General features: G+C 55.2%; 6 protein-coding genes across 6 annotated transcripts; 2 read left to right on the top strand and 4 right to left on the bottom strand.

The window, feature by feature from the left end:
• Nucleotides 1-2,370: 2,370 nt before the first annotated feature.
• MAM_05020 (kinesin) lies at nucleotides 2,371-7,437 on the bottom strand (the record flags this gene model as incomplete). Its single annotated transcript, XM_040823818.1, has 1 exon — nucleotides 2,371-7,437. One exon carries the CDS (start codon nucleotides 7,435-7,437, stop codon nucleotides 2,371-2,373), a length of 5,067 nt encoding a protein of 1,688 aa, XP_040677977.1.
• Nucleotides 7,438-9,565: 2,128 nt separating this feature from the next.
• MAM_05019 (uncharacterized protein) lies at nucleotides 9,566-9,973 on the top strand (the record flags this gene model as incomplete). The annotated part of the gene is made up of 2 exons (XM_040823817.1): nucleotides 9,566-9,700; nucleotides 9,755-9,973. The coding sequence occupies 2 exons, from the start codon at nucleotides 9,566-9,568 to the stop codon at nucleotides 9,971-9,973; spliced, it is 354 nt and encodes a 117-aa protein (XP_040677976.1).
• Nucleotides 9,974-10,060: 87 nt separating this feature from the next.
• Nucleotides 10,061-12,121, bottom strand: MAM_05018 (Leukotriene A-4 hydrolase; the record flags this gene model as incomplete). Its single annotated transcript, XM_040823816.1, has 5 exons — nucleotides 10,061-10,444; nucleotides 10,501-10,895; nucleotides 10,954-11,060; nucleotides 11,131-11,266; nucleotides 11,323-12,121. The coding sequence occupies 5 exons, from the start codon at nucleotides 12,119-12,121 to the stop codon at nucleotides 10,061-10,063; spliced, it is 1,821 nt and encodes a 606-aa protein (XP_040677975.1).
• A 1,349-nt stretch (nucleotides 12,122-13,470) lies between these two features.
• MAM_05017 (uncharacterized protein) lies at nucleotides 13,471-14,272 on the bottom strand (the record flags this gene model as incomplete). Its single annotated transcript, XM_040823815.1, has 2 exons — nucleotides 13,471-13,547; nucleotides 13,606-14,272. The coding sequence occupies 2 exons, from the start codon at nucleotides 14,270-14,272 to the stop codon at nucleotides 13,471-13,473; spliced, it is 744 nt and encodes a 247-aa protein (XP_040677974.1).
• A 2,799-nt stretch (nucleotides 14,273-17,071) lies between these two features.
• Nucleotides 17,072-17,845, top strand: MAM_05016 (uncharacterized protein; the record flags this gene model as incomplete). Its single annotated transcript, XM_040823814.1, has 3 exons — nucleotides 17,072-17,343; nucleotides 17,418-17,682; nucleotides 17,780-17,845. 3 exons carry the CDS (start codon nucleotides 17,072-17,074, stop codon nucleotides 17,843-17,845), a joined length of 603 nt encoding a protein of 200 aa, XP_040677973.1.
• Nucleotides 17,846-19,036: 1,191 nt separating this feature from the next.
• MAM_05015 (WD40 repeat-like-containing domain protein) lies at nucleotides 19,037-22,070 on the bottom strand (the record flags this gene model as incomplete). Its single annotated transcript, XM_040823813.1, has 3 exons — nucleotides 19,037-20,581; nucleotides 20,640-21,203; nucleotides 21,267-22,070. 3 exons carry the CDS (start codon nucleotides 22,068-22,070, stop codon nucleotides 19,037-19,039), a joined length of 2,913 nt encoding a protein of 970 aa, XP_040677972.1.
• Nucleotides 22,071-22,075: the final 5 nt, after the last annotated feature.

The following is a 22,075-nucleotide window of genomic DNA, read 5'->3' as shown; positions in this document are numbered from 1 at the left end:
CGTAGGTGCAGGGGACCGCGGCTGACTGGTCAGGGTGCGGAGTATCAGCTCGGTTCTGCGTTGTGATACCAGAAAGCAAAGCAGGGGCGTGGGAGTCTTTAGCTGTAGAACACAGAGCTTGGAGGGCGTCATAACGCCAGGCATCCACCTATTGACGGGAAATTTGGTGACAAGAGACAGTATCTTCCATGAAACCAGACGCGTATCTGGCACGTTGACGCATGGCAAGCAGGGAGGGAAGGCGGATTTCATACCAAGCAAGCAAATTTCGCCAAGAGGCTCTTTGGCCATTGGAGGAAACACGAGCGTGGAAAAAAAAAAAAAGAAACTACATGGGCAGACATTGCGAGAAGACTGGGTGACTATCTCTGTACGGGCATTTACAGTTTCCGAGGTCCGCAGAAGACTCTCGTGGACTGTGAACTAAAAGGCCCGCCGTTGAGAGAACAAGGTGACGGCACGATTCTCGGGATGACGCATCCGACGGTCCTGCTGCCTGCATCTGCAAACCAGAGAACAGGTAGTCGCCCCGGCCAAGGTCGCACTTTCCCACCTCGCTCAAATCACTCACCCCGCGGAGGTGAAGATGATGAATGGACTGGCGACTGCAAGAACTCGAGCTCGGGAACCAAGGCAACAGCGATGGAGCAGGAAAAGCCTACTCGTGCCTGACTGACGAGTAATTGATACTCAATACCTACTTAAGCAGGTACGCAAACGCATTTGGGAGCGTCTTCTCCAGGTTTTGCATCTTTATACACCTCCCGGCGCCTGGCTGATTCATCGAAGGGTTCATGCACTCCTAAACGTGATTGCCTAACGATGACTCGCCTCAAGCACGCCAACTTCCCAGTGCGACTCGACCACATGCTGTCCGACCTGTCACTTTTCCATGTTTGGTGGCGTTCTGCAGCCAGCCGCCACGTCGATGATACAAACAAGAAGCAAGCGCTCGCCGCTAACCGTCTGCTGCTGGCTCTTGAGAAGAAAAATAATGAAGAGTATAAAGTACACGACAATTGACGAGCTCAAGCAACGGCCCTGGTCCATCCACAATCATCTACACCAGGCAACCCCTTGTCCTAGTTACTATATTCAACCAAGTACGGATTATTGGCCTGGCTCTGTCTGCAGACCCCTTCTCGCATCGAATGACCCGATAACTTGATACTCGCTCAGCACAAAGTGGTGCCAACTCAGGCCCCTGCTAGCCGGCCGAGCTCGTGGAATACGGCGACACGGAGCCACAGCAAATGCAATACATCTGCGGAGTACGGAGTAGTATATCAGACGATTATTAGTGATGCTTTTGCAGGCAAGGTCCTGGTGGTCCTGGTGTGGCCGGGCCCCGATGTGGTTTGTACTGCAGCATGAACAGTGTTGCCGACGACCCATCATTGCCCGTGCCATGGTCCTGGGCCTTTGTTGACCAGGCCAGTGCGCAGCTACCCTCGTTTGACAAGTGCAGCATCTGGTCCCGTTTGGCGACGCAGTATTTGTAACATGTCATTTGGTTTCTGACCACGATTGCTGACGAGCGGGTGTGGTTGCGTGGAATTTCCTTTCGATCCGCAGTCCCCATCGAAACGGGCCGGGCATATTTCCAGCGACGACTGAACCCATTGTCCCTCCCGAGCTCGTCCCGTGTTGATCCCTTTCAGCTATGCGACGGAGCCTCCAGTCACCGCGAATCGCTAAGGGCCTCGGCGCTTCCTTTCTAGTAAGTCATTGCATATTCTGCATACAGCACAAGAACGAGGGAGGTGGACAAAGGCAGCGTGACGGAAACCAGGATGCCAGCCCGACGAGTCTGGTTTCAGCTCAATGGCAGAACTGATATCTATTCGCACCTTGGCCAGACACGGGAGGCAGCAAAGGCAATGCCTGGCAGATAAAGCATGGCCGCTTCCATAAAAACACCGTCTCCATGGACACCATTGGTAGGTAGGTCGGGCAACTCGCTGCTCGCTGCCGCAATTTCTTCATCAGCCCATCAGCTAAATTATCCTACGAACATGTAATGTGCTACACCCCAAAATCCATCTCCATCTCTCGTCCCTTCATCCTACGACTGACTTGAGATATCCAAAGCCCACCATGTATCCATGTGCGGATCTTTACATCTTCTTTTTCATAAAAAAAAAATAAGACTTTCTTGATCCGGCTCCCATTTTCCCTCTCCTCCAATTCAACGGGGTATATTCTAAGTTGGTCATCTAAGCCTCCTGCATCTAGTTGCGCATGCACTGAAATATAAAACATCGGGAACAAATGAAATAGCGTGTGAACAGAAGAAAGAAGAAAAGACTAGCAAGCCTTTCATACCCACTGCAGGGAAAGAGGTGTCCACATGGCCAATTGCAAAGTAGACTAGTATTCACTTCCCTGGTATGGACTGATGATGCCGCTGTTAGTGGCACTCTCGGTATTGGACAAGTATGTCTGGTCGATACGGAAGATCCAGTCCATTTTCTCGCGTTCGCTACGCGCAGCAAATAGCCATGTGTTGTCGGTGCCATAGACGGCAAACACACCTGCTTGCACGCGTTCGCTGAGGCGTTGCAACCCGTTCCCGCTGCCGCCAGAGGAACTGCCACCCGTGCCGGTCCAGATGGTGGAAATGACTCGCCCGGAAGCAGTGCGGCGGTGGCCGGGTGTAAAGTCTGGACCGGAATTGCTCTGCGGCGCGTCATAGTCGTCTGGCCCGTGCAAGAGTCCGAGTACACCGGGTTGGCTGTCAACACGGGAATTGCGTAGGCTGACGAGGGCGATTTCGTCCCCGTCGGAGGCGGAGTGAATATGGAGGTATGGGCGGCGAAGTTCGACGAAGCGCTTGACCCAGCGGGTTGAATCGTTGTTGGGGACCAATAAGAAGCCGCCCTTGAGGACTTTGGGGTTCTTGGGCACGCGGATGATGGTTGTGACGAGACTAGGCGGGAGGGAGGACTCCGGCGTGATGCCGTTTGTGGGAGGACTGGTATTTGCCGGGCTGAGCATGCCGGCCAACGGGTCGGGGTATTTTGTCCAGAGTTTCAGCGACTTCTCGAGGAGTTCAACTTGGTGGTCGTTGTACTCGGGCTCGACGGGCTTTTGTTCTTCCCCAGAACCCGTCGGCTCCTCAGTTTCCACTTTGATGGTCTCCTCACCTCGACCTTCGTTGTCGGATCCTTCGTCGATGGAGGGGGCTTGCGATGTATCTGGCGTGTCGTTTAACAGGTCATCATCGTCATCTGGCACAATTGCCTCGGCCCCAGGGAGCGCCTCGGGTCTTGGCTCCTGCTCCGCTGCCGGGGCGGTGGCAATGTCCACGTCGAGTCTTTGAAGAGTCGTTTGTGCGGCGCCAATCTCGGCGACGCGTCTCCTCTTCTTGCGCGCCATGATAAAGTCACTCACAAGAGAGACGCCACGGGGGGCCCAGCTCGTCAGATTCTCTTCGCCCTTGACGTAATCATGCTGGCTGTTCATGCGCCACAGATCACCGACTCTCTTGATGGGGGCGGGCCGCATTGTGAGGGTGAAGATGGCCGTCGACGAGCGGACAAATCTCACGTTCTGCCACAGCGAAGAGAACATGGATGCTTGACGCACAAATGTTCGCGACAGGATTTGCACGCACACCTTTTGGATAAACTTCATTGGTTCCGCGAGCTTCTCCGAGCTGATCTCCCAATGTATCGTCATCTGTACGCGGTACTTATCCGCCGTTACTCTGTCCAACAAGAGAGAATTGTGTAAACTCGAATCCCACTGAGCGTGCATGGTAATACTCCGTGTGCCGTTGGGATTCTCACGAAAGATCGGACTGGAAGAAAGCCTCAAAGCGACGTCGGGCTCACTGGTAGCCATGTCCGGGGTCTTACCCGCCGCATCAACAAGTCGGACTTTGCCGACACGAACCGCAGTGACGTCGCCCCAGGGTAAAGCGTCTCCCGAACTATGAGATATGTTTATTCCGATTCGGCGCTGTAAGCCTTGATGCAGCTGAAATGTGCCCGCGTCCAATTCACTCGTTTGGCTGACTTCGACGGCCTGGTATTCGCCGTCCTCGTTCAACTCCATGATCTGAATGCGAGAAAGGAGGTCGTGCTTTTCTTGAGTGAAGAATTGTGACTCGTTAATGCGTGTCGCCTGAGAGCTGTCACGCCCAGGGCCAGCGTCGCGGATGTCGTCCCAACTGAGGAGCTTATCCAAATGCATTGACGAGACTTTGGCGAAGATGGCAGCTCGCAATGTGACGTCCGGGGGAGAAAATACCGAGACGCTCATGTTGTGAACACTTTCAAATCGTATCGGACCCTCGTCAAAATTGCTAATCATTTGGGTTGTGGTGACGCCACCCTCTTCCGACACACCAGGGATGAACAGCTGCGCATGGACTTCGGTTCCTTCTCGCTCTGCAAACCCAAGCAGCTCGTGCATGACGACATTAAACTTTAACGTGTTCGTCGGCGCTCTTGCATGGGATGGCTCCAGCGACAGCTTGACGATGCCAATGGCATGAAAGGTGTACGGTGATAGCACATGGAGAGAGAAGTCCTGGACCCTGCTCTCAAAGACAGCTCGTAAGGGCACGTCTACCTCCCCCACCAGAGTATATGATGGCATGCAGGTTTCTACAAATGGGTTGTCGAGACTCATATGCTGTGTATACTCTGGTTGGTCGAGGTATTGATGCATCTGTCTCATCTGTCGAACTCGATCGTGCAGTTTCTCTAAGCTCCAGAGGTGCACGACATTGTGCTTGTAGTCGATGACACGAATGCCAATACAAGGCCTCTGGGTCTCTTCCAAGGCTGCATCTTCTCCTTCGCCAGTCAGCCCGTTCAGAACCATGTCGTAAGACGAGCAGATTGCATGCCCTATATCCACAATAGTAAATTGAAACACGACGCTCTCGGCCAGCTCGTTACTCATAATCTGAGCCTCCTTCAGCACTGCAGCGTTCTGAAGTACGGTTTCGGCCATCTTGACAAAGTGACGGCCACGCCAGACTTTAATGACCTTGCTTGCTTGCTCAATCTCTTCGTTGGAAAGCTTTGGATTCGCCTTGGGCCGCTTGAGGGGGTCCATCTTGTCAATCCTCTCCTCGTACTGCTTCTTTTGCAGGTTGAGTTGTTTCTGCATATCTCCCTTCAGCGCAAAAAGGGCGGCTTCCATCCTAGCTTTTTCCTTTCTAATCTCTTCAACCTCGACGTTGGCAGCTTCCGCGCTCTTGAGCCTTTCTTGAAACTCTTCTTTCTGCCTCTCGAGTTGATTCTGCATTTCCTCTCGAGCTTCCTTTAAACGTTCATCCTGATCTCCCTGTTTTGGCGTGGATGGCATTGTCAATACTGTATCAAGAGAAAAGTTGTCAATGGTCCCGGTTGACATGTACTTTTCGCGCATCTGGTACGAAGTGACGGAATCGGTGTCCTCGCCGTCTTCTCGGCCGATGACACGTTCGGCTCGGGCCCGCTGTACTTCCTCGAACAACGCGTTAAGCTCCTCATCCGTTAGACTGGCAAAATTCTGGTCAGTGCCAAGGATAGCACCAGCCGCCTCTCGTCGAGCGAGAGACCAGTCCGACTCCCTGCCGTTTCGCGAAAAGGGAGCCGGGGATTCTGGCCGAGAGTCACCAAAGTCTGAGACCTTACTCATCGACCTCTCGTGACCCGACCGAGGGGAGGGCGTGCGATCCACAGCTTGAAACTGGCTGGCCGTGATTGACTGCCGTAACAGGCTTTGCCCAACTTCTGCTCTTTCAGCTCTCGCCTCCATGGGGTGATTGAATCGGAAGATGTGGAAGTCACCCAAAATGACCCGATAACCAGAGTGAAGCTGCTTAGGCTCCGTTATTCGCTTACCATTGACCATGACTGATGCTCCTTCTGAAGGAACTACAGTAACAGTCCCATCAGTGTTGTTTTCGAATTTGCAGTGGTCGTGAAGAATTCTCGTCCCGTTAAGTCGAATATTGACCTGATGATCAGCGTTCGTGTCGACGTTGCCAACAGTTGTAGTACCCGGTTTGAGATTGTAAACAAGACATTCGGCAAGGAGAGGGTCGTCTGACAGGTTGACCAGATGTGGCATCTTCTTCGGCGTATGTAAACCGATGAAGCCCTTCTCAATGCTGATACCAAGCTCTTCCAGGGCAGCCTCCCGTTCCTTGTGAATTTCCTCGGTTTTCTGGAGCTTCTGCTCCCATGTCTGGTTCAAATCAGAGAGAAGTTTCTCACTCTGGTTGAGCTGTTCGGCAATCTCCGCCTTGGACACCTTCTTGACAATGCCTTCGGAAGTAGTGATGGACACCATCTGTTGCTCTAGGGGTGTGCCCTCCGCATAAACTGGCTCGCCAGGAACTGCGGTTTGACCAGACCCGACCACGCTACCGCCAAGCTTGCTTCTTAGCAGCGCCAGCTCTTCCTTCAGTTCTCTGATCATACGGGCATTGGCGTCTTCATTGACAACGGCGTGGTTCTTAATTCTCTTGGCTGAGTCGGCATATCGCAGGGTGCTGAGAGTTTCGTCATAATTGATGTCGGCAGGGCTGATGGCTGCGATCATTGCTGTCATACTGTTTCCGCCCAGTGAATCCTTCAGCAACCACGTTAAAACACTATCTCGGTAAGGAACTTGAGTTGTGCCCTTTTTCTTTTTTCCTGTCGACAAATCTGCAAGCGCCGCAATGACTCGGCCAAGTGTTGATAGCGAGCGGTTGATTTCGGCACCTTCTTTCAACCTCGCGCCGGTGGCGCCTGTGGATGTTGCACGTTCAGAACCGGCTAAATCTACCAGGCTGATCTTGGCCACCTTTTCCATCTCCATCTTGGTTTCTGCATCATACTTCTTTTGAGTCAGCATCAAGGTAAAGACGGCGTGACTTCGACTAGATGTTTCGTTCATATTGGTAGCAGCAACCGTTCTGGCCTTGTTCCCCTCGTCCATGAGATTCTCGATTTCTTGAAAGCTCCCAACAACGAGTTTTGCCAAATCTTCTACATATGGACCTGTCGATGGATGCTCTCGAACTTTGAGGTTGCCTTTTGTTGCCGGATTAAGAAGATCGCGTACTCGCTCGTTATAGATTTCGAGGTAGGAGACCTCGACGGTACATTTAGTCGCCTTATCCTCTTGAATGGAATCTATTCGATTGAACATTTCTTGGCAAATGTTGGGAATGATACCAACTTCCTTCCCGTAACCCATCATGGAGTAAGATTTTCCTGAGCCCGTCTGGCCGTACGCAAAGATGCAGTTGTTGTAGCCTTGAAAGGCATTGTCGAGTAGTGGCGCTCCAAGGTCATCAAAGAGGTTTGACTGGCCAGCATAGTTGGAATCCTCCTTGTTGAAGGACCAATATGATCGGTCGAAGGCAAAGGTCTTGGCCCCAGTGTCTTTTGCACCCTTGCCGCCATGTCCATCTGGTATGGTGAGGACGGTCTGGTTCTCCTTCATTTCGACGATGCATCTTGAACCTCGGTCGATTTCTAGGCGCGAGTAAGTACCTCGGGCACTGGATGAGCGGCTTCCTGTCTCGGAAGCAGCGGGGAAAGCACGCAACCTGGTGCCGAATTCACCTACCTCTGCCGTTAAACGGGCGCACTCTCACAACCACCTTGATATTTCCACCACCCGCAGGCGCCATGGCTGCCAACTTGTCTGCGGGGACCTTTGTTGGTCCCCTGGAGACCGAAAGTCTCTGGACGGAATGCGCCTAGTCGGTTTGCTTCAGGAGCTATGGATAAGGGGCATCTGTCCCGAAACCACGCCAATCGAGGGGATGTACATAGGCGATCTCGAAACATAAACAACCGTCAAAGACCGGGGTACAGGCTACTTGTCATGCGCTGAGGAACAGACTTGCGGATGGTTGCAGAGCAGCCAGCGGCGGCGTCGGGGAGTTTGCGAAGCGGCCACAGGGTTAGGGGACGAAATGACGACGGAACGGGACGAAGGGTGGTCTCGAGAGCGAGGCGTCGCGGCTCGAGATAACACGCCCGGGCTTTTGCCGCGAAGCTGCGGATTGCCGCAGTGTGCGCAGCGGCTCGTAAATCGCACAACAAAACTCGTAACGTCGTCAAAGGCTCGCCCCCCAGAGAGAAGAAGGAGCCGTGGTTGTGGACTGCGATGTTTTTGTATTGTTGCCAAGAGGTGAGACGCGGTCCAGTCGGCCGGTAGCGCGCAAGGAGGTTGAGCTGTCATTGACAGGCTGGCAGGCTGGCAGCTGGCAGGCGGCAGGCGGCAGGATTCACGTGCATCCGCATCCGCCGTTGCAGCTCGGAAGGCAGGAGCAGGGGCTTGCGGCACCTGCCCTCAAACCACAAGAAAGGCCAAGGCAAATAAATACATAACAGGTCCACACATCGAACGTTGAACCGCAACCGGGCCCTCGCAAATGAATCATGATAGCCGAGGAATTTAAAACAGCCAAGGCTCAGTGTTCGCCATGGCCACATGTCAGAACGAATAAATAGAGCAGATGTCTCATGCCATTCAACTACGTACTATTTTCTTTTTCTTCTGTTCCACTCACTTTGGGACCGCGTGCAAACGTACCACATATAACGGTCACCGAGTCATGTCTCGTGTCACCCGGGCGCCATACCTCGACGACTGTCTCTTCAATGCCGTCGAAGGGCCAAACAGTATGGAACTGTACATGAATCAAGGCCAAGCACTGATACGGCTGTCAACCTCCCACCACAGACGGCGCAAGGCGCGTCATCAAATCGACCTCCACACCAGCGCAGACCATCCCTGCCGTTTAATAAGAAAATCACAACAAACGTCTCGAGCCCCCTGGAACAGACTACAACAAGCAATGCCCAACCGCCGTCTCATACCGCTGAACATCCAACGGCCCTGTCGTCCAGACCATCAAAGCCTGCACATGTGCGCCTACTCTCCCCGTGGTCTCCACATCCGGAGCCGAAACATCAACGACATAGCCCATGATGTTCAGCCATTCGCCGACACGTGCCAAGCCAGGCTGAAGGGTTTCTAGTACCAGCTCAATATTGACTGATACCAAAACGTCAGTGTCTCTGGGATACACGTGGCCGAGTATCAGACATGCTGTACCAGCATTGTATGCCGTGACACTGACAATGCCCGCCGTCAGCCATGTATGCCTTTTTCCATTTCCTTTTGAAGGGTCGGTCTGAGGAGAGCTCACCATCCAAGGAACCTGACCTTGTCGCCAATCTCTTGGTCAGGTAGGGAAGATAGCAAGCAGAGCTTGGACGCACGAGGTCCACGAGACATATTTGCTGTCTCTGAGGATTGCAAGTTTTCATGCTGGCGGAATCGCCATCGCCATGATCACCGCTCTCTTCCACCCAATATCAGAAAAACGGGATGCTGATGCCGGACCAACGTGGATAGAATTGAAGCTGGGCAACGCGGGAAAGGCGAGTTGGTTGAGTGGGCGGGGTCAAAATACGTACAGTCAGCCAGCCAACCAGGCCAGGCCAGGTAACCCACCCGGAACGAAGCCATGATGAATGCGAGCACGCAAGACTCCCAGTCCGACTCGCTTCATCGATGTCGACGACTGCACCACCGTCCACCGTCCCTGGCAAACATGTCCGCCGACTCGCCCCCGAAACACGTCTACAAAATCATCCCAACCGCCCCTCCGGAGCCCATTCCCCATTACTTTCCCCTCTCTGATCTCGACAGGCAAGATGGCTTCATCCACCTAAGCACCGCTCAGCAAGTACAGCACACCACCACAACTTCTATCCAAGCTGCTCTTCTTACCACTTGCTAGGTCCCTCTTACTTGTGGCAGATTTTTCTCAACTGAGCACGCTCTATGGGTTCTCAAGTTCCAGCTCGACAAGTTTGCAGATCCAATCAAGTGGGACGGAGGGTTTCCCCATCTATACGGCAATTTCGGCGGAAAGGATGTCCTCTCTGTGCAAAAGTACGAGCGGGATGAGGGGAGGACGTGGGTAGAGATTATGAGTGCTTCCTCTTGGCTCGAATAGAGCAAGTCGAAATTGGATCTCTTGTGCCACGTTCTATTTGCGCGTTTATTATTGATTTATTTATTTTGTTTTGATTGCCCCTTCAATCTACCCATGAATGGCCAAGTCCTTCTCAACCATTCCCCTGCAGATTGGATGGTAAAACGCCTTATTCTTCTCAAACGTCTCGAGAGCTAATTGACGGTCCACCTTGTTCAGTCCTCGGAACAGAGGTCGGACAAACTTCATTCGGCCTACGGAGCCCAGCAGCTCAGCGACGCCATACACGCATGTCGGGTCGTTGGCGTCCAGGGCGACGCGGTAGTACGAGGACTTGAGCTCCACGTTCTTGGAGGTGATGAAGTCGTACGTCTTTCCAAGAAGCTGAGCGCGCTCGGCAGACAGCGGGCCGGATACTTGAACCTTGTCGAGGAAGACGAGCTTTTGGTTGGCAGTGAAGGACGAGACGTCCTCGGGTTTAGGTTCGAATGACTGATGTTCGGTTAGCATTCGATTTCGAGTCATGCGAGGCTGAGGGGTGGACTCACAGCATCCTTCCACTTGCTGGCCAGCTCGTAGCAAGCAGTCACCATTGTCAGGTCAAAGTCGGGCTTAGGAGGCAGGCCAGGGGTGTAGAAGCGACCCTCCCAGTCAATGGTAGCAATCTTCTGCTTGATAGCCTCGTCACCCAGGCCGTTGAAGAAGTCTAAAAATGTGTCCCGGAACTCGAAGGAGTCGAGGGACTTGCCGCACCACTTGGAAAAGTAGTGGGGGATGAACTTGTCAAAGGCTTCGCGGCCGACGAGTCGGTCGAGGTAGTACAGGAAGTGGAAGCCCTTTTCATAAGCGACGGTGCTGTAGACATCCTCGGGATCGACATTCTTGTGGCTGATGATGAGCTTGGTGTACTCGTGGTCCTTGCCGAAGAGCTCGACGGAGTCCTCTGCCCATGTTTAGTTTTGCTTTTGCCGATGCGGGGGGTGCTTTGACGTGATACGCACCAAGAGCCTTCCACCCGATGATGGAAGAAAAATCGAATTCCGCCTCACCGTGGATGGCCGACTGGATCCTGCGTTCAAGATAGACGGTCCATCCTTCGTTGAGCCAGCTGCATCAGGCGGATCAGCACAAAAGCGTGGAATACAATGTCCCGTCTCACACAAGGGGAGACCACTCACAAGTGCTCCCAGCTGGCGTTGGAAACCAGGTTACCGCTCCAGCTGTGACTCAGTTCGTGGGCGATGACATCTACATTCTGACGGTCACCGCTGATGATGGTAGGGGTAGCAAACGTGTAAATGGGGTTCTCCATGCCTGTGCCCTCGTCAGCAAATGCAACCCACTGAATGCGACTCCTGGACGAGACTCACCTCCATAGGGAAAGCTGGGAGGCAGGACAAGAACGTTGTACTCTCCCCACTTGTAAGGAAAGACAAGCTTCTCGGCAACGTCCATGAACCTGTCCATATCCCGCTCCAGCTCCCATTTGCACGCGTCCAGCTCGTTAGGCCCCGTGACAACCACGCTCCTGGATCCGATCTTGGCGGATACAATATCACCAGAGGCCACGGCGAACAAGTACGACGGAATGGGAACCTTTTGCTCAAACTCATACGTCTTGTCGGTGCCCACGGCCGGGGTGTGATCTCCCACGGGAACACCACTAGCCACGACCGGCAGCGAAGAGGTGAGCTTGAAAGTAAAGGTGGACTTGACGTCCGGGGTGTCCTGGCAGGGGAAGATGGACCGAGCATTGATGGCCTGGCACTGCGAGAACATGTAGGGGTGCTTTCTGTTGGAGGTCTGGGCAGGGGTAAGCCATTGCAAGGCAGTGCATCTTGCCGTCGTCTCGAGGTCAATTGCGAGGTTGATGACATGTCCCTTGGCAGCACCCTCGGGGACAGAAACATGAAGAGGAGCACCAAAGGGATCGCTGTGAGGCCTCAGCTCCCATTTGGTCTCGGCCGAATCGACATTGACGCGCTGTACGTTGACGAATCTGGTGTCGAGAACGACCTCCCTGCTCTCCCTTTCGGTCTGGCTTTCGAGCTGCAGCGTAGCGGTCCCCTTGAGGAGCTTGCGGTCAAAGTCCAGCTTGAAGTCGACAGAGGTGTGCTTGGTGCGCCAAGCCGAGTAGTTGGACAGCGTGGTGGGATCGCGGTTGGCCATGGCTGCAAACCCGCGACGCAGGGGACGGGATGAAGCTGGGAGGAATGACTTGGACAATGGAAGAAGACTAGTAGGTCTTTTGAACGAGGACAGCCACGACATGTGATGCACCGACAAAAGCACCTTTGCGCTTTTCATACAGGACCGTCCGGAGTGGTCACCCGGACGCCTCTTGACGTTGACCGGGATGAGCTGTCGACGGTACCCCGGATTGGTGCCTCGTTTTTCGGCCGTCACGTGTGGGCCACTCGCTGCCCGCTGACCAGCAACCACCGGCTATAAACTCACAATCAACTGCACAAACCAACCCTCTGAATAGGCCCAAGCTCACAGCGCCAAATCTGCGCAATGCCCATCGAGCAGCTGCATTGAGTCAATTCGGTCTCTGATTTCTGAGATATTCAGTTGTATCGGGCACGCCGGGCCGAGAAAAAAAAAACCCCCGAGACCGAACAAACTGTGTCTGCCCCGCACCCGAAGCTAAGCGTCGGCCTCGAGCAAAAGTACCGGCATGTGTCTACTCAACCGACAACAATGAGGCGCACGCGTTGCTGCCCAGCTCTGGATGCCCGCCCATCCTCCATTAGTCAATCGCAGTCTCTGTACACTCATCACTCTTGAAACCGCCGGGGGACGAATCAGACCGACAACCCATGCTCCCTACATCATCTGTCGTGACCTTGTCCTTGGGGCCTCGCAAACACACCTAACCACCTTCCTTGCAGGAAGACCGTCGCCTTCTCCCTCAGCTTTCCCGCAGAGACCACCGGCTGCTCGAGCACCAGGTCATGGCCCCGGCCTCCAAGCCCACGAGCGAATCAGACTTTGGCGGCCAGATCGTCGGTGCCAGGATCGTCTGTAATTCAGGTGGCTCTGATGCGCTGTCTGGCATGATGGCAAGGAGACCGAGAGCCAAGGCGATATCCAGCGGCGAGCTGTACGTTATTACGGTGACGGGGCCATCGTCTTGATTGGTGACTGTGACACGCACAGCGGGAGGTGAAGTGCTCGTGGCGCCTACAATTCATTTGTAGCCTGTCTCCAACGCCCCATGTTGCTATGTGAGGTTGTCGTCATGAGGGCGGGGGTTCTACCGAGTTGACAATGCTGAGGAGTCGGTACCTGGTTTTCTTGGGGCTAGGAGCATACGAGAGAATGACGGCTGACTGAAAATTAGCTCATGATGCGCGCCGCGTGCGGCTTATTCCCTGACAAGGTCGGTACGACTTTCTCTCCAGACGTCACTCCAAGCTGCGCACCCCCCTTGTCCCTGCGTGTCGCGCTATAAGATGGGGACGATAAGTACGTCGATAGCAGCTTCGACGTAGGCACATTCAACGTCTGGTAGATCAAGCAAAGGCTGCGAAACCACCGCCGAGTGGGACTGCGTAGTCGTTGCTCCGCGCGGAGCTCGTGAAGGACTTGGCTGCCGTCAGCGTTAGTAAACACCACCACCGCTCACTAAACACGGGCGCGCAGCTCACAATTGCTCGGTGGCAGCTGCTTGTCCAGCCTGGCCTTGGACTCTCGCCACAGCCTCGCCGTCCAGCAGGCAACCAGCAGATCCAGGTCCTTTTCCTTGAGCGGCGCCTCGACGCTCAACTGGGCCAGCGCAGCCAGGCTCCCGTCCTCGCGTCTCGTGGGCCGTGTCTCCCTCGCGACAGTGCTGCCACGCGGCAGGCTCTTCCACACGATTTGGCTGGCGCTTTTGAAGCGACCAGCGATGGGGATTCTGGCTGCGAAATGCCCATCGGCAGCGCAGCTTGTCCACCCGGTCGTGCCGCTGGTCAGAGTTGTTTCTTTGTAGCTTCGCCTCTGGCTGGCCTTGCCCTCGATCAAGACGTGCTTGCGGAGGTCTCCGACGGAAAAGGCCGACGTCTCCTTGAACGTGTAGATGTGATGCAGGCGGTTTCTGACGTGGCCCTCGCCGTCGGCGCTGGACAGCTGGTACCGGACCTTGTGGAGGTCGCAGGCGCTGGTGATTGCGTCGCACGGGTGACTGTTGAGTTCGTACAGGACACGGAACGGCTCCTGCGCCGAGAGGATTGTGCGCCCATCGAGGACGAGCGTCTGCTGGCCGCTGGCGGCGTGTAGCTCGCTGGAGGGACTGCCGGTGACTTGGTCGTATGTCGGTGGGCGCGGCGGCGACATTTCGGGGGCAAGCAAGCTGACGGACGAGAGATTTTTCAGTCCGGGCTGGCAAACGAGATTCGAACAAGACGACGACGACCACGACGACGACGACCACGACGACGACGACCACGACGACGACGACGGCGATGATGATGGTTGTTTGCTCATCTTTGCAGACCGACTTGGCCGCTCGGCTGGACTCATCCGTCTACTCCATGGACCATGGACACAGCCACCCGGCCGTGTGTGCGCACGGCACGGAGTACTCCGTACTGAAGCTCGATTTCAACCAGGATGAGCTGGCGTGACGTGACGTGGCGCCCCAGGTCTCTTGGCATCCGACCAGACTCCTGTCAAGAACCAGACCATGGTCAGTTTGCTGGAGCCCAAGAGCGCCGAGGCGGCACACTGATGGGTTGGATATCAGGGATGTTCGGTCAAGGACCGCTTCTGCTGGAGCTCTTGCTCCATGGGTTCACCGTCGAGCCCGATGATCGCCGTGACGCTATATGCACCTAGTCTGTACTTTGAGGACGAATCCTTGGCCTTCATGCCGTAGGCGGACACATCTAGTACCCTGTACCTCGGGACCAATCCCACAGTCCACTTCAATCTATGAATAACACAAAACGGCTGCCAACACTCGTGACAACCCGTGTTTAGGGTTAGGGTCGACACCAGCCAGATGGATTCGAAAACGAGACACGAAGCAGCTGGGCTCTCTGGTGATTTTTGCGCTTACAATACGGAGGCTGAAGATGAAAACACTGCCAAAATAGTAGTTTGCAAGAGCCACCGCAAAGTCTCGCCGCACAAGTCTCACTTAGTTGACAGCCTCGATGACACGCATGAGGCGGAAAGGAAAACAGCAACGTCCGGCACCCGAGTCACGGCATGTAGACGCAGAGAAAAAGAAAAGAAAAGAAGCCTCAGATCTAAAAATAACACCTCGCATAGATGGCCAGATGGCCGTCCGTACTCGGTACATGGTAACTACTCAGCTGGTTTCCCTGGCGAGCGGGCCACGGCTCTGGATGAGCAAGACGGCCCGTGAATCGTGATGGACAACAACGGAGGCGTCCACGGCCGATGTCCTGCTATTGGGCTCACCAAGCGGCGCGGAGAAGTCACTCCAGGGCGTAGCTGAGATTGCTGAGCCTGAGTGAGTGCCCGAGACTCCGGAGCACGCGTCACGTACTTGGTTCCGGGCCAGCAAACGCTCCGTCACAAGAGCTTCCTTCTTCTCACAAGCTTGCAGCGAGAGCTGAAACGACAGCATGGAAGGGAGACCAGCTCTTGATTGGGGCAGTCGTGCCCGGTGATAAACACATGACTGTCTGATTATGGCAAGGACGAATACGAGACAGGCCTTGGGGCGTGATAGGATGGCATGTGCCGCGAGGCTTAAGCCACACAACACACTATGTGCCGTAGGGCTGTTGTAAGCGAGGCGAAATCCCGTGTCAGGGATGCTCCTGATAGTTTCCTTGGGATGGCTGCATCTTTTTCTGCTCGATTGTCCACGGACGCGCAAGTACAGCACTACACTGCAGAAGAAGAGAGAGAGGGAGGGGGAGAGAGAGAGAGAAAGAGAGAGAGCGAGTGAGAGAGAGTCTCGTCACCACGGTCCATCCACGTCGGCAAGGCTCTCCAGTCAGATGCTCGCTGCCCACGCCGACAAAACACAAAGCCGTCACAATCGACTCCCCCGAACGCCTGCCCAATCGTGCTCCTGGTCATTATTCCATCGGGCAAGGGTCCACGACTTTCTGGTAACGTGGCTGTGGCTGAAAAAAAAAAAGAAGCTCAGCCAGTGGAATGTGGCCCGTCGTCTCCTCGGCAGATGTGCCTGGGGGAAGCCCATCAGCCGCCATTTTGCGCGCAATTCGAAGCCTGCTGCGGTCGAGACACGTCCTCGAGGCATCAGCCAGTCACTTGATGGAAGCGGCCGTCGTCCAAGGTTCCTAGCCCTCGCCGTGAGTTTGCCCAGCTGAATCTCAGCTCTGGCATCCGGATACGCGGATTCGCCCGTGGCCATGTCAGGTACCAATATTCTTCTTTTTGAGCGATTTTAGGAATCCTCGACCGCGCCCGTCCCGATGGGTTGAACCTTGTGCTAGTCACGTATAACAGCCTCGTACGTACATACGTACATACACACACACACACTCATCAGAAGAAACACGGCCGTGCAGGACAGGGATCCTCGCACTGCCTGGACCGGCGGCGCGGTAATAGCTTCTCGACGTCGGGTGCTGCTGGGCTCTCGTGGTGACAAGACGCCTCCGCGCGCGCCCAGTGCCGACGCAGCCACGGGCCATGGCGGTCGAGTTGACGTCTGGCGGAAAGCCGCGAGCCTGCCTGCGCGTGTTTGTGGTTGGGCGGCCGTGGTCAAGCCTCCTTTTTCGTGGTCGAGAAATCAGATCCATCCATCCCCAGAAGCTCTCTGTGCAGGAAAAAGGGGCCGCTGAGCGGCTGAGCGGAATATCGCCTCTCAGTCTGCTGATTGGGGACACGATGCTTGACTTGGTTGACAGCACCGCGATGGCGGTACGAGGGCTCAGCCGCAGGCGGCAGGAGCCCAGGCCCGGGCACTCCTCGTCCACGACGGCGAGACGAGGCGGTGATGCGTGGATGGGTGAATATAAAAGGGCCATGGTCCTCTGATGCTGCTCCAACAAGGCCCATCATCATCACGCGATCCAAGAAGCACCGCAACACTCGTACCCTTCACATCCAGCAAGCCCCCTCTGCTTTCTACTACGTCCATACCCCGTACCGTCTTGTCCCGGAGCCTTTGTGCTTGAAAAAAACAAAATGCTTCTTCTCGGACTCCTCGCCCCCCTCCTCGGCCTTGCCGCCGCCGCCCCCAGCACTCCCAACCCGAGCAAGGTCAGAATCCGCGGCGTGAGCCTCCTCGGGAGCGGTTGCCCTGCTGGCACCGCCGACGTCCAAGTCGATGCCACCGGCACACTCTTCGAGGCCACCTTCTCCGTCTACGAGGTGCAGACTGGCCCGGGCACCCAGGCCATCGACTGGCGAAAGAATTGCAAGCTCACGCTGAACATGGAGTTTGACCACGGATTCCAGTAAGCCGGCTCCCGGCTCCCGGCTCCCGGCCGCAACGGGGACGGGACGGCCTGCCTCCCGCTAACACGCACAGATTCTCCATTCTCGACACCGACATGATTGGATTCGCAGAGATCCCCAAGGGTGCCAACGGCAAGTGCACCAACACCTTCTCCTTCACCGGAAACCCCCAGATGGTCAACTATGTCTTGAACCTGCCGGGCCACTACAGCGGCAACTTCGACCTCCAGTCCCGCGCCGGCATCGAGTCGTGGTCGCCCTGCGGCGGCAGCACCGCGATCCTCAACATGAACACGGCTTGCGCCATCACCCCGACACACCTGCCTGCTCTCATTGCCGTGAGTCCCAACGTCCCGACATGCCAACGTGATGAGTCGTCTTGGTCTTGTGTGGCATGCCGCCGGGGTCTCCCTCGTACTAACGGAGCGCCAACAGGTCGATCACATCAGCGGCAAGCTCAGGGTCAAGTTTGCCGTCCAGTGGCGCAGATGCGCCAAGTAAGTCACCGCACTTGGTGGCGCCGGCACCCTTCTCGACGACGAAATCGCGTGTGCCTGTGCCCCGGAAGAGTCCGCCGTCACAGGGCCCTCGGCAGTTTGAGCTTTCCGGGGCATCTCGAGAGATTTGGATCCTTGATCGACCCAGAGGTTTCATGTTTGCAAGTTGGTTCGTGTTTGTCAGCTTCGGCACCTGCTTCATGTCACTCATTTAGATGCTCGGAATTTTATCACATTTTTTTATACCAAAAAATACCTGTCCCGTGTCCATTTTTGCGAGAAGTTGTCTGCCTCGGACGTACTTTATGTCGTTGGCTTTGCATCGTGACGACTTGTCGTTGGTTGCGAACAAGCCACACACATACATGGTGACACGGCGTCGGGACTACCTTTCGCGTCAGCGACAACCCGAGTAAGCAAGCAATATTTGTCGCAAGGCCCCCCCCCCCCCCGTGGGGCCCAGAGTCAGCAGCAATATAAGACGGCGGCGCCAGTCATCTGACCATCGTGTTTCGTATATCGAGGGGGCCTCGTTCTGGTTCGGTTCTCGCAAACGCAGACGACTTCTTGACGGCGAGGTTTGCGAGGCGGTCCTTTGCTACGGTGCCGTCGTGGTGAATGAGGGCATGTCGATGCGTTGGAGATGAGAAATGACAATGGGGTGGTTGGGATAGACTCATAGGGTAGCTGACGAGCATTGAAACAATTTGGGACGTATTGCTTGGCAGCTGAAGGCCCGATGCTGTGTTGGCGTCTTTGTCTTGCGGGATCCATTGGCCAGTTGTCGTCTCGGAAGGATCAATTATTAGAGTTCACAACGCGTGTTGGGGTTTCGTGTCATGGGGTGACTGCCAGGCCCGCCTACAACGCCTTGGGAATACGTGACGCCTCCCAGAGGGGCAATATTTGCTGCGAGGGATGTGTCGAGTGCGTGGCTGGCCTCATCATGTCACCAGTTGGGCTTACTGATCTTTGGTACGACGAGCTCGTCTCGTTGTATCAGGACTCATTCAATTGAATCCGTTGCTTGACTTTGACCAATCCGTGAAGCAATATGCTCTGTTCGACTGCCGAGGCTGATCAGCGCGTGACAAGCCCTTCTCCAAACCGAGCATCGGAGCCCGAATCTACGGTGCCGGATGCCATCTCATTGCCAAAAAGTCCCCGTTTCTCAGAATATACAGCCCGGTCGGTCCTAGTGCTCGCAGAAATTGAACGTAGCTTGCTCGTATCTCTCGGTCGTTTGTGTCTGCAGGGCAGACCGCTCGTTCATGAGTTCTCCCCGGATTCGCACAGCCTCTGCCCAGTCTATGACATCGGTTGCCGCGGCACCTGAAGACGAGGCCGCTTCGGCTGCTTGACCAGCCCTCCAGTGAGGCTGTTGGGGCGGTACTTGTGCTGTGGAAATGACGGGAATTGCCGGATCTACCAAGAACAGAGCCAGTATTTTCCGATGGCCGGGGCGCGACGGGTCGGCCAGGGAAAACGGCCGCACCTGATGCTGGTAGAGGTTGGGGAAGAAGACGGCGCGGCCTTGCCGTGTGAGCACCGATCCGATGTCCTGCACGGTGCTGTCGTGTCCCGGTCTGGGATCTATCGCGAAGGTGCGGGCGATGGACCTGTAGTCGGATTGCCCGTAGTCCAAGCCGGTGTCAAGCTCCTCGCGGTTCGACTTTGTCCGAAATGCGAGCCGAGATTCCGTAATGTTTTCATTGTCGTAGTAGAAGAGAGCGGTGCCGCAAATGTGCTCGTTGAGCTGCCCCTCGATGTGCCACGATCCGCCCTCATAGGTGGGCTTTTCGGGCGTCAAATGAATGTTGGCGAGCTTGACAATGACTTGGATGCGAGATTCTCCGTTGAAGAAGTTTGATGACCTGACATCTCCCGGCCCCAGATGGAAGAACCGATCAGGACTCAGGCCTTCTTCGGGCTGAGCATCTGGCAAGATGACCGGGTGAGTTCTGTCGAACCACTCATTGTCCAATTGGTTGCGGACAGAACTGCTTTCGGAGTCTGAGGAGTAAGGGCCAAACTCGTCGTCCTCCTGATCCAACTCGCGCTCATCGACAGGCCTGTTCCCCGGGAGGCATTCGTAATGGGCTCGGCATACGTCGGGTGTCGTACAGTTCGGACCAACTTTTCTTGCTGTCAATCGTTGAAAGCTGTATTCCTCTGGCCAGCGGTAAATGACATCCCATGCCGGAAGAGATTGTTGAATGAATCCGCCGATGATGCTGTACAGTTCGGCATGCTCAGCGGGATTCAGATTGTTGATGTAGCTGTCGATCGAAGCATGGCCGTCTTCGTCAATCTCCACGTCGCATGGCAGCCACTGAAAGTTAAGGGATAACGATGTAACGGATAGGCCATCTTGTCCATATGGCCAGCGCGGTGTCATAACCAGCTCAGCCCTGGTTGGCTTGGATAGGACAGTCCCTTGTCCGCAGGCGTCCATGCAATCCTGAACATTGCAGGTTTTGTCGGTCAGGATGCGCGTGCGGGCGTACACCAAAGGCCAAAGGGATGGATGGACGAGATCAAGCACTTTGCCGTCGCTGCCGGGGTGCCAGTCTTTCTGGTCTTCGGGAACATTTTCCAACGGCCTCACAGCATCCCTGAGCTTACCGAACAAGTCTGCGGCGACAGTATCGGACTTGACAACACAGGCCGAATAATCCAATACGGGAACTAGGCCTGTCTTTTCGTACAACGCAGCTTTCTTCTTCATCTCGACAATGCACTGCGGCACTCTTTGTTAGCATTGGGGTACATGGGTCCTCCGTTTCCGCCAAACATACCGCGTCCGCCATGGCAGTGGTGAAGTCGCCGTACTCGCGATAGGCCGTCCAGTCCATTCCCAAAGCCTCGGTCTTCCATCTAGATGTAATCTCGGCATCATGGACTTTGAGCCACCATTCGGGTTTATCGGTGAGTTGATCAAGCATTTTGAGCATGCAGACTTCGCGAATGAGCAAAGTGGCGGCGGACCAGTCGCTTTCACCGTCTCCCATGAAGATGGGAAAGTGTTTTTTCGACGGCGGCAAGTACTGCAACGGCAAGCCGGATCCTGGGCGCTTCAAATTGGGTCGAGGCGCAGACGCGGCATCGTCAGCTGTGGGAGCCACGTCAGGCTCAGCCCGGATCGTGTAAGACCAGAGCATAACCCGTCCAAGATCAGAACCGGCCGTGGCGAAAAGACGCTGCGCCGGCATGGAGGTGACTGACAATACAATGTTGCTATGTCCATATACCGTCGCCTGAGTTTGTCCAGATTCCGAGTCCGAGATCAAGAAACTTCCGTCTTTAGAACCAGATATGACCCAGCGTCCGTTCTCTGCCCAACAAACGGACAGGACCGTATCCTACACAATGAGTTTAGTCGGGTTACGGTCAAAGGATCGGCGTCTCAACGTCGCCGGACGTACCTTGTGGCCCTCCATGGCACGGAGAAAACCAGGCTTGCTGCCGCCAGTGGATGGCATGTCCCAGACGCCCACCGTCTTGTCCAAACTGGCCGTGGCAAGTCGGCTGCCATGAGGAGAAAACGCGACAGAGTGAACCGCATTGTCATGGGCCCCGTCCTCTCCGATTGTTTCAACAACCTCAAAGGTAGTCCCTTCCAGCACCACAGCGCCGTGCAAAGTCCCCACGGCGAGAATGTTTGCAACGGGAGAAACAGAAAGCGACAGGACGCCATGGGCCAGGACGCATTTTGCTACCTCCTGACCCGAGTTTGTGTCCCAACAACGCACGGTCCTGTCTTCAGAGCCCGATACAATAAACCTGCCGTCCTTGGACAGTTGCAGGCAAGTGACTGTGGCCTCGTGCCCGAGAAACGTCTGGATGACACTGCGACTGTTGACGTCCCACAATCTGACCTTTCCGTCGTCACCAGCCGCAGCCAAGATGTTGCCGACCGCTAGAAAGCACAATGCACGAACCAAATCGGGCTGTCCCCATTGAATCAGGCCGTGCTTCATCTCACAAAACATCTGACGAGTGTCTGTTCTGAAGATTTGAACCCCGCAGTCGATTCCAACGGCCACGAGGCCGCCGTCTGGTGAGAATCGGACACAAACCACCTCGGATACACTGGGCATGAGTACGTGCCGAAGACTCAAGTCCATAGTGCGCGGAGCAGCTGAATTAAACTTGGCCGCCCAGCCCTGGCCCGGAGTCTTATGGCGGTCTGGCACATCCTCAAATGGGTCGAAGTCGTAGCTGCCCATGCTGT

Source organism: Metarhizium album (genome assembly GCF_000804445.1).
Source record: "Metarhizium album ARSEF 1941 chromosome Unknown scaffold_12, whole genome shotgun sequence".
NCBI classification, from domain to species: domain Eukaryota; kingdom Fungi; phylum Ascomycota; class Sordariomycetes; order Hypocreales; family Clavicipitaceae; genus Metarhizium; species Metarhizium album.
This window is presented reverse-complemented; position numbering and strand designations above follow the sequence as displayed.